The 10,819-nt window shown below is 46.7% G+C and overlaps 1 protein-coding gene and 1 long non-coding RNA gene across 7 annotated transcripts in view; one reads left to right on the plus strand and one right to left on the minus strand.

Moving 5' to 3' along the window:
- Positions 1 to 3,235, minus strand: part of Tmcc2 (transmembrane and coiled-coil domain family 2) — a 38,768-nt gene extending 35,533 nt beyond the window's left edge. The window contains exon 1 of one of the 2 annotated variants that reach the window (XM_052736899.1): positions 2,567 to 3,235. In XM_052736899.1, the coding sequence (XP_052592859.1) occupies positions 2,567 to 2,776 (210 nt within the window). In that variant the 5' untranslated portion in view covers positions 2,777 to 3,235. Of the gene's footprint in view, positions 1 to 1,510; positions 1,918 to 2,566 lie in introns of those variants that run through there. The other variant, XM_052736900.1, reaches the window with a different exon arrangement.
- On the plus strand, positions 2,118 to 10,478 carry LOC128109678 (uncharacterized). Of its 5 annotated transcripts, XR_008217887.1 has the most exons (7): positions 2,670 to 2,779; positions 3,779 to 3,884; positions 6,212 to 6,325; positions 7,932 to 8,062; positions 8,743 to 8,851; positions 9,719 to 9,807; positions 10,253 to 10,478. It is a non-coding gene; the product is annotated as an uncharacterized LOC128109678 (long non-coding RNA). The 5 variants fall into 5 exon arrangements; XR_008217889.1 differs by lacking the exon at positions 6,212 to 6,325; XR_008217888.1 differs by lacking the exon at positions 3,779 to 3,884 and having other exon boundaries at positions 2,674 to 2,779.
- The last annotated feature ends 341 nt before the right edge of the window (positions 10,479 to 10,819 follow it).

Genomic DNA, 10,819 nt, shown 5'->3' on the forward strand with positions numbered 1-10,819 from the left:
AAGACTCAGAAGTGTTTACACAAGCCTCCTGTGGGGCCAGGCCCATTTGCAGGTTGCTTTTCTGTTATAGTTACTGGTTAAAAATTCCTACTACGTAGATATTTCCCCACCCCCACCCCCCCACCCTTGCCCTCAGCCCTACCCGCTCTATAATCACAGATCCCAGGCTAGCATGCTCAAGACTCTAGCCATGATCTCAGGACGTCCACCTCTCCCCCACACAAAATAAACTAGGAAATGTACAACACATAATATGATGCTTCTTAAAGGACCAGAGACAACTGAGCCCCCAACACTGCTGCCCATCACCAGTGAAGCATTATTCAGATGCTTCTAGCAATGACTGATTTTTTTCCACTTCCTCTCCTACTGTGGAGGTGCTTTAGACAGCGCCTTACACTCTCCTTGCTCAAGATGATTCCCCCCATGGCACACTATCGGTCACAACGCCTGGAGCTGTCACAAGAAAATAGAAGTGGGACTAAGGGACAGAAAGCTCCTAGCTCCAAGTCCAACATGAAAAGCAAAGGCAAGCCAGGACTGCTGAACAGCAACCACTAACCACAGGTGCGGGACAAACAGTATCGCAAATTAAAAAGAAAACACGTCCCTTTTGGCACCGCCGTCAAATTCAGAACAAGTCAACTTCTACCCACTTCTAGAGACAACGAGGGAATTTTTCCATTAAGCCATCAGCCATGGAAAACTTGTCCAGCCCTGGAAAACAAGTTTGGCCACAGTCCAAGATCCCTCGTCCCTTTCCTCAGAAAAGTTAAGTGGCATGCCAGACTGTGGTGGCCCCTAGGTCACATCTGGCAGAGAAGTCTCTGTTGCGGTAAACATGTTGTGATGAAGCACGCCAAGATAAGCAGGCAGACGCTCTGTGTGCCGCCCTGTGCTTCCATGAGCTGCAGTGGCTGTGTTCTCCTTGTTTGGGTCCACACTGCCGGGTTGTGTGGAGGTGTGGGTCCTCAATTCACAAGTCTCCTTCGGGACAGTTTAGCAGTTACTATGTTGCAGTCAAGGGCTTGCTGCTCCAACCAAAATGAGTGTCATCAAAAGAGACGATACAGGATACAGGAGGGGACAGACAACCACCTCTGGGCAGCGTTAGATATACAGAGATACTGCAGCCGCCGGCCCCCTCCCCCCAGCCCCATACCACAGCCAGCGGAGCAAGACCAAAGGATCCCCTCCCTGTTCCACAAGCCTGCACATCTCACTTAACACAGAAAACATGTCACTTGGGGGAGGGGCTTCTTGGGGTCTGATGAAATCACAAGCTTTGTCAAGAGAGCCTAGGTGGCCAACAGAGCCCATCATTAGGCATAAGGTTGGTGAACAAGAGGTCAGATTTGCAAAACTTCTACAAAATTGTAAAAGTACACACAAGGAGTGAGGGAGCTCCCTTCCCCCAAGGGACACACACACACACACACACACACACACACACACACACACACACACACACACACATGAATGCACCACACAAAAGAGCACATGCACTCACCTGGCTTCCTGACTCTGAGCTGTTCAGGCCAAAGAAGGAATGTCATTGGCTTACTCTGGTGAGCTCCTCAGTGCCCACGGCCAGAGGGACACAGGCTTTAACCTAACGGGAGTCCTTTCTGCTCCGCTATCCCAGACCCTGCACCCTCTCCAGAGAAAATTCCCAAGGCATTAATCCCGGAGGCATCTAAGTTCCTTCCCGGGGCTGACATCTCTCTCAGCCCAGTTGTAAACCGGCCTGAGGAGCCTGAGCTGGCAGTCTTGGTGGTAACTCCAGCAGAGGCGCATTATTTATCCCGGCTGCTGCCGTAATCGACACAAGAGATATATATTCAACCCAGCTCGCCAATTGTCTAGAGGACCTCGGGCTGGAAAATAAACAGCTCCATGTGAACGGCCCTTTCCAATTCTGGTTCTAGCTGCCGGCTCAGCATGTGTGCAACTTGAACCGAGGCCCCAACCAGCCCAAGCTCTGCCCTGCCACCTGTCAGTTCTCCACCCTGGGGGTTGGTTTAGCAGGCAGACAGGGATCTCCAAGCACTAGCTTAACCTCTGGCTCCACCTAACGGCAAGACATCTACACCCCCCTTTCATAGATGGACAAACTGAGCTTCGTTCAGGAAGGTGCTCAAAAATCCCACCCGGAGGAGGCTAATTGGCATAGGAAGGTAACGGTAACCTATTTAGCCTCCCATGCCGCAGTCTTCTTTCCCAGCCTTCCCACAGAAGGAAGAGTACTGTGAACTTTTTAAGTTAGCATCTTAGATCTCTCCAGCCCTTTGTCTGCAAATAGCATTTCACACACGTTCTTCAAACAATCTCGGATGGGTGAGTCATTAAACCGTTTGCTGAATAATGAAGAACACGGAGGCCTGAAATGGAACTGATAGACAGGCACAAATGGTACCTAACTTCCCCCTGGGGTCCTAGCGGGACAGCGTTCATCCTCTCTGACCTCTGCAAGCTTCCCCATCACTTTTATTAAAGACACTTCTGCGTGGGGTGGGGAAAGCTATACGTGGCGGGCTGGGCTTGCCTGGGGACGGTCTGCGCTCACCTTTAAATCAGGAGGCTTGCTTCGGGGACCCGGGTTGGGCGCCACCGCAGCGGCGCCAGCATCTGAAGTTGGCCCGCCAGCGGAGTTAGCACCCGAGGCCTCCCCAGGCCGGAGGTCCGCGCCCGGCAGAAGGCAAGCCGCATCTTCCATCCCAGCCCCATCCTCCTCGCCCTGCTGTTGCTGCAGCTCGTCCGATTTGCACCTCTTCATGGTGTAAGTGGGTCGGCAAGGGGACTCTGTCCTTCTAGCGTGCTGTCTTGGAGAAGACCGCACCCCCTCTTGCACTCAAAAGACCTGGGGTTTAAATTATGGACGAGGGGAGTAGGCAGATCACGAGTTCTTGATTTTAAGAAAATATCTTTTTTAAAGGAGGACGAGGGAGGGGCGAAGAGAGGGAGCCTTGGGATAGTTCATTCCGACCTGGGGAGCGGAGGCAGGTGGCGGGCGAAGCCGGGCTGCAGGAGTCCCTGGGCAGTCACTGGCGGGGAGGAGGGCCGCTCCCGACCCCCAAACTTTCTGCCTCAGGGCCCCGCAGGGCGCGGGGAAGCTGGACCACACGGCGCATCCCTGCCCGCAGGCCGGGCTGCTGGGCCAGGCAGGGCGCGCGGGAGCCGGCCGGGCGGGTCCGGTAGGGCCGCCCTGGGCACCGGGCCCCGCCGCCCGCCGCCGCCGCCGCCGCCGCCCCGCATGGGCCTGCCTCCTCCCGCCGCGCGCCCCGCTCCCCGCCGGCAGCAGCGCCAGGCTGCGGCCACAGCCCGCCGCGAGCGCGGCCTACCCCGCCCCGGCCTCCGCCCGCCGGCGCCAGGGCGAGGCGAGCGCGGATGGCGCCGCCCGCCAATGGGAAGGCCGGAGGGCTGCGCGGCGGCGCGCGGACAGCGCTGTAGGCTTGGTTGCACCGCGCGTCCCCCGGGAGGGTCTGGAGGGCGACAGGAGGCTGCGGTGGAGCTCTGCGGAGGGCCGGCTCTGGAGCGACCTCTCCCAGGCTAGGCCTTTACAATCATCCCCGCCTCCTCGCTATGTTGGGGCACAGTAAGGTGTTTATCATCACTCCCCTAACTTTGCACCTTATATCTGGTCCCTTCAGTTAGGGACAGGCTGGTCCCGTCTAGGGTACGTGGTCTGAGTCACAAACCTATGCCTGCATTCATAGCTACAAATGCAAAGAAGAGGGTGTGTTCTGCCACATTGCCCCTTTCTCTGTTTTAAATACAGGTCTCATAAGAACTTAGGCTCTACGTTCAGAAACTAGGTGCACAGAAACATGGGAGAGTCCCCTGCTCCCTGAAAGCAGCTTTTAAACAAGAATGGGTTATTGTTGGTAGGTATTAATGATACATACTGCAGAACAGAAGAGGAATGCTATTTTTGCTCCATACTAGCACTGAGCTATGTGGAAGATGAGAGCAGATGTTGGGGTTACCAAGAAATGGAGAGTAGTAGTATTAAAAAAATAATGACTATTTTTCCTGCAAACGGTATGCCTACTGTGGCAGTGATGGATTGCCCTTATCCAGCAGCCAGAAATTCTCCAGGCCTAAACAGAGAACCTGCAACATCAGTGTCACTCGGGAACCAGACAGAAATACAAGTTCCTGGACACTATTAAATCAAAAGTTATGGACCCAGAGATCTACACTTCACAAGCCCTTTGGATAATTCTGATACATGCTGATGATGTCTGAGAGCCACTGGCCTGGGCTTCTGTGAAAGGCTGATCCTGTGTGAGTCACAGAGCTTCCTCTGAAGGATTTTTACAGTTTACCAATCTCGTTCACACTCCCCAGGCCGTTGTAGCCTCGCTTCAGTCCCACTAGTCTGTGAGTTTCCTGACTCTGTTAAGTCTTTTTTTTTCCCCATTCCAACCCCTTATTTTGATGTGTATCCTAAAAGAGACCAAGTTGTTAAGAATTTACTACCGACAGGGAGCTACTTTCTAAACTAAGCTGCTCCATTTTTAGAAAATTGGAATCTAGAATGGACTGGGAATGCAAAAACACCCCCCATATCCACTACACAGTATCAGGCACAATTTGGGAATGCAAAGCTATAAGCCTTTCGAATTTTCAATGGTGAGGAATGGCAGGGCGCCAGAGCAGATCGTGGGTAGGACTAGATGACAGCAGGTGGGGGCAGATTCCCTTGGTACAAGGTATAAAGGAGAGGAACATACTGCTCTCTGCCTGAGCTGGGAGAACTGCAGAAGCCCCATCAACCCTGGGCAAGCCTTGGGTGGCAAGGAGTGTGGCGCCCCACCCTGACCCATGTTCATGAACTGACTCCAAGCTGAAGAAAGGCAGAAGGGAGTTCCTCAGGAATCCTTCAAGAATGGGGCTGGAGAGATGGCTCCGCAGTTAAGAGCACTGGCTGCTCCTCCAGAGAACCCGGGTTCCATTCTCTGCACTCAAACAGCAGCTAACAACGGTCTGTGACTCCAGCCCCAGGGGATCCAACACTTTCTCTGGGCACCCTCTTCTAGCCTGCCTGGGCACCAGGCACACACACACAGGGTGCACAGCCATCTGTGCAGGGAAGACACTCATACACATAAAAAATAAATATATACATAACAAAAACCTTAAAAGACCCATCAGGAAACAGAAACATCATAATATTTTATTTATACCTCATTTCACTACTACATCGATGTTCACCTTGATTTTGATTTTGATTTTGTTTGTTTGAGGAAGCGCCTCACTATATACAGCTCAGGCTAGCCTCTAACTTGGGATCCCCCTGGCTTAGCTTCCCAAGGGTTGGGATTCCAAGCATCTAGCTTGTTTGATTTTTATATCATCATATACTTATACATGATGTCCAAGGCGTGAAACACATCAATGGGAAGTCTTTAGTGTTTTTCATAAAATCCACTTTGTTTCCCTTCTTTTGGGGGGGTGCTGTTGGGAACTGAACCCAGAGACTCACACATGCCAAGTTTATACTCTACCACTAAACTACACCTCCATCCCTAAACCATGTTCAGGTTTCCTAGTTATTTGGAAATTGGGGTAATGACTGTCTACCTTTTAGAACGTTGGGTAATATATAGAAGGCATGTAGACACTGCTTGGCACAGGGTTAAAGGTATGACTTCTATAACAGATGTCATCCAGTTTCCAGATGGTACCATAAAACTCAGATCTGTTCTAGCCATTTCTAAATTTCACAAAGGGACATACTACATAATAAATACGCTACTTCGAAGGAAGTTTGGGAGTGATGTCATTGGAGAGATCTGGATGACCCACAACTGTGGCTTGTAGTCAGTGACAGATTTTCATTGGCCATAATAAACAAATAAGTACCTGAGATATATATACAACTCAGAAGCACTTTGGCTGATTGAAATTCTGCTTAGAGTGTTGAATCCATCATCCTACTGTTCTCTGTTGCTTTGAGAAAATACAAGCACTAACTATATGTTTAAAATTTAAGATAGGACAAACATCTGCTGACTCACATAACAAAAGGCTATGTTTGGCATATAGGAGTAGAATTTTCTATTCTGTTTTGATATATCTAATTATTATAAATAAATATGGTGTAGTGGAAAGAATGCTAGTCTTATGTCAAAAATTTTATGTGAGAATTCTGGTTCTGTTTTGGGCAACCAAATCGAGGAACCTCTTTAACCCATGTTCTTCTCAGCTGTGAAGGGGCTGTGATGTGTATGCTCACATTGCTTTTGTGAAGAACCAAGTGGACAGTGCCTATGAAACGCCCATGCTGAACACAAGGCTGACGTCAGTAAACCCAAATGAAGTAAGCGATGGCTCCACACCCCTAGGTTGTAGGAGGATGGCAGAATTGACCTACTAAGCATGCTCTTTGAATAGAAATCTCAAATAGAATAATAAACAAGTCAGCTCTCACTAGTTTTACATTTGCTAACCTGGTGAATGAATATATGTATGTATATATATATATATATATATATATATATATATATATATATATACACACACACACACACACACACACATACACACACATACACACACACACACACACACACACACACACACACACACACACACACACACACAGATATATATATAAGTGTTCTAGAATCCTTGTCAACACCCAGGTCAGTTTGGTGAACTGATGCATTTTTCTATAGAGGGTAAAGCGCGAAGATGGGCAGGTAAGTCTAGAGTGGGTGAACTTTTCTTCTTTCTATATAAACAGTTAGGTCTGAGAAGTTAGAGCTTTCTCTTTTTCTTAACAGTGAGAGATTTGTAGGGCATCTCAGAAAATTGGTAAGTGTTATTCTTTTACTCTGTTGAGAGTTAGAAATCTGTTTTAAACCTTTGGGGTTTTGTTGTTGTTATTTGTTTGTCTTGGCAGAATCTCAGGTAGTTGAGGCTGGCCTCTAACTCACTATTGTAGCCAAGGATACTTTGAACTTCTGATCCTCCTGTCTCCACCTCCCTAGGAATCCATTTTAAAACATTTAAACATCAAATGGATAAGGAGTTGTCAAGTCACTGGAGAGCTATTTTGAGGTTTAGCATACCAAGTAGAGTAAAACACTTAGGAAAAGCACTTTCAGGACTAGTTACAATTTTGGTCACTGTATTTTGATACCAATGTCAATTACAAATATTTCTTTGTTACTGTAGTTTTCTTCTTTCTTTTCTGTCGGAGATGAACACTTCCACTCAGTGTTGTCATGAAAAGAAATCAACTTCTTTTGGACTAGGAGGAGTAAACTATGCAAATAATCATCACAGAGATTGGCTGGAGAGTTGATGACGTCACAATCCCACCACCTAAGCCTGTGGTTCTCATTGGCTCTTGTAAGAGGCAGAGAGCACTGGGAAGGGTCTACATCACTCCACAATTGCTGAAAGCTCTGAGCTTAAACTAAATTTTGCCATTTTTTTTTTCTGGTTTTCTTAAAATGTGCCCAGAGCCTTTTACATGTTATTGCATTTCTTACATTATTCCAGGTTATTACTTAGTCGTATTCTCTAGGTCTCTGTAACCATTTAGAGCAATTCTATTACAATCTATCAAATAAATCTCTCATGGTTTAGTCACTAGCCAGTGTATTCTTATACACCGAGAATTGTCTGTTTCTTGCTTTTGGCTGAAATTCCTTTAGGTATAGAGAAACTATATATATATATATATATATATATATATATATATATATATATATATATATATATATATATATAGTTTATGTATTTTATATCACTTCCTCCATGGCACAGTCCCTCTTACAGTTAACTGACTATATTCCAAAGGACTAGGCAAACCCATTGCTCTCACAATAGCTCCGAGAGCCCATTGTCTGCCTCACTCAGGCTGGAGCGTTTCCTAACTACAACACAAAGCTGAAAGTTTGTGTGTCTTGTCTCAGGTGGGATTCATCGTCTTTATTTGGAAAGCTGGATGTTCCTCAGTAACGGGAGAAGACTCATGATCATCACATGACCAGAGAAGGTCTGTGAAGCATAAACCTCGTTGAACTGCTCCGTGAAAGCTGGGATGGTAACATGACTTTCTCTTCTCTATAGAGAATCCACACACATTTCTGGACAACCAGTTTCCTAAAGGTTAAAATTCTAGACCTCAGAATAAAAGAAAAAAAAGGGGCTAAGGAGACAGCTCATGCACTTGTCACACAAGCCTGAGGGCACCCACGTTAAAAGCCTGATGTGATGATGATAGCACATGCCGAAGAGGCAGAGACAGGAGGCTCCCCGCAGCTTGCTAGCCACACAGCCTCGCCAAATCAGTGAGCTCCAGGTTCAGTAAGAGACCCTGTTTCAAAAAGCAGGGTGAAGAGTCCAGTAAACAGTACCTGTGAAATGCCTGTGCTGGTCCCTTGGCTTATACCAGAAAACTGAGTGAAGTGAGCTGAATGGGCAAGATGGCTCAGTGGGTAAGGACACTTGCTGCCCAGCCTGATGACCTGAGTTCAGTTCCCAGAATTCACATGGTGGAAGGAGAGAACCAATTCCTGTAAATCGCCCTCTGACCATTACACATGTGCCATGCATGCATGCTTGAGTGCACACACACACACACACACACACACACACACACACACACACACACACACGCAGAAAGATCAAACACCAGTTTTGTTTAGAAATCACCAGTTAGTGACTTTACATCAGAAAGCGGATGTTGAAAACAGCTCCGTATACTCTGTGTGGTCCTTTCAGGTGTACTAGCAAGAGCTGGAATCTCACTTGAACGCAACCACAGTGCTGGACATTTTGCTGGAAATGCTGTGAACATTTTCTTATTTAATCCTCCCAGCAGCCCTGAGAGGTAAGAGTTCTCCCTGCTGTCTAGGAGGAAGCAGCTTGTGGGGCTCCAGCACTTACCTTTTCCAAAGCCTAGGCCTCAACTAGTCATGACTGAATCTGAGACACTTTCATAGCAAAAGATTTGACAATGACTATTGGTCAACAGTTCAATGTGTATATCTATGTTTATTCTGATTTTTTAATTTAATTTTATTTTCTGTGCATTTATGTGAGGGTGTCAGATCCCCTGGAACTGGAGTTACAGACAGTTGTGAGGTACCATGTGGGTGCTGGGAATTGAACCTGGATCCTCTGGAAGAGCAGCCAGTGCTCTTAACCACTGAGCCATCTCTCCAGTCCCCATAGATCTGTATTTATAAAAGTATGTATTTGAAATACTTACCACTGCAAAGGATTTCCATGTTGCTTGTGGAGGATAAAACAATAAAAGATACTTAAAGCCCAGTTGTGGGAAATGGGGTGCACATCCAATGTGCAATAACACAGGATTACAGATGCAATGTCTGTCAGCCTGCTGAATGGGAACAATGTACCGAAGTCTAGAAAAGGGACAGATTGCTATGGCAGATCAAGGACACAGTCATCTATCACAAGGGCTGAAAGATAAGATGTTGTCTAGGACAACCCTAATTCCATTAGGTAGGAACTACCTACAGTGTCTTGAAAATAAAATCACTTGCTGTTTGGGCTTCTTGCATACTATCAAGTTTTTGTATCCTCTTGGTGATAGAAATCTTTCTTCTTTGTTTTAATTCTCTGAGATTATAAGACAGTGTTTCTCAAAGCATGGCCTATGAACTAGTAGCATAAACACTTTAGAATTTAGTTATAGATGTAGATTCCCAGGCTTCATCCTTTTATTCTACAGAATTGGAATTTCTGGAGATGGAACTGAAAATCTGCTTTTTGGAGAAGTGACCCAGATGATTTTCATCCTGAAGTTTGAGAAGCATAAGGGTAGGGTTGGTTGGTCATTTATTGACTCATTTTTGAATTAAATGACCACTCACTGGATGCCTGGCACATGCTTTCATTTCGTCTGTAAAGCGAAGTTCGTAGGGAAGCAGTGTAACTTTCATTTCCTAGAAGGTGAGGCGGGATCAAATCTTGTCCAAGGCCGCCTGTGCGGCTGGGGAGAAGGCCAAACCAGGTCTGCTTACCTTCAGTGTCCAGGCTTTCCCCAATGCCTACTGCACTGTCAGCTGGACTATGTAATGCTTGCCATGTGTGGCAATAATAATGCCTGTCACGTGAGCTGCACTGTGTGCTGTATGATTCAGATCTAAACCTTTCCATAACTTTAAATAGGTCCTTTGCCATGTATGATATTAATATGCAATCTCCAAATAACTTGCCACATGATTGAAAAGAGCCTTCCCCCATTTTTATCCTTTCCTAACAGATCCTGAAAGTCTAGCTCTGCCAGGACTTCCTTTCCTTGGTATAGTTTATCTCAACCCCTTGGGACCCAGTTTGGAATGGCAAACCATGCGCTGAAGTCTAGCCTTTATTTCTAACAGATGGCACACTTTGTTTCTGATATACAAGTGGAGAGATACTATCTGATTCAAGAAGAAAATGTAGGTTTCTTGAAAAGAAAAAAAATAAACAAAAAACTAAATGAGTAACTTTTGTTGACCTTATGATTTCCAAAAGAGGAACTTAATCCAGGAATCCTCTTGTGGGAGCTGGGATCACACCATCCCACATGAGATCTTATTCAGGAATATACATACTTGTGTCACACATCATCTTCAGGGAGTATTATAAAGCCCCGGGGCATACCCATGCAGCAGCGGGACTCCACCCTGGCTTGCCCTACAACCCTCCCGAGGGGCTGGTGAGAAAAGATAGTACTCGTTTTCAAGATGTGATGCCACAGTGCGGTCTGTTCAGAGGACGGGTTGATAATACGTAGCTAGAGCCACATGGATCCTGTAACTTTTCACCTAGTGAAACCTCCAGGGAA

Source organism: Peromyscus californicus, unplaced genomic scaffold (assembly GCF_007827085.1).
Source record: "Peromyscus californicus insignis strain IS unplaced genomic scaffold, ASM782708v3 Scaffold_14__1_contigs__length_90479793_seg_2, whole genome shotgun sequence".
Lineage (NCBI taxonomy): Eukaryota > Metazoa > Chordata > Mammalia > Rodentia > Cricetidae > Peromyscus > Peromyscus californicus.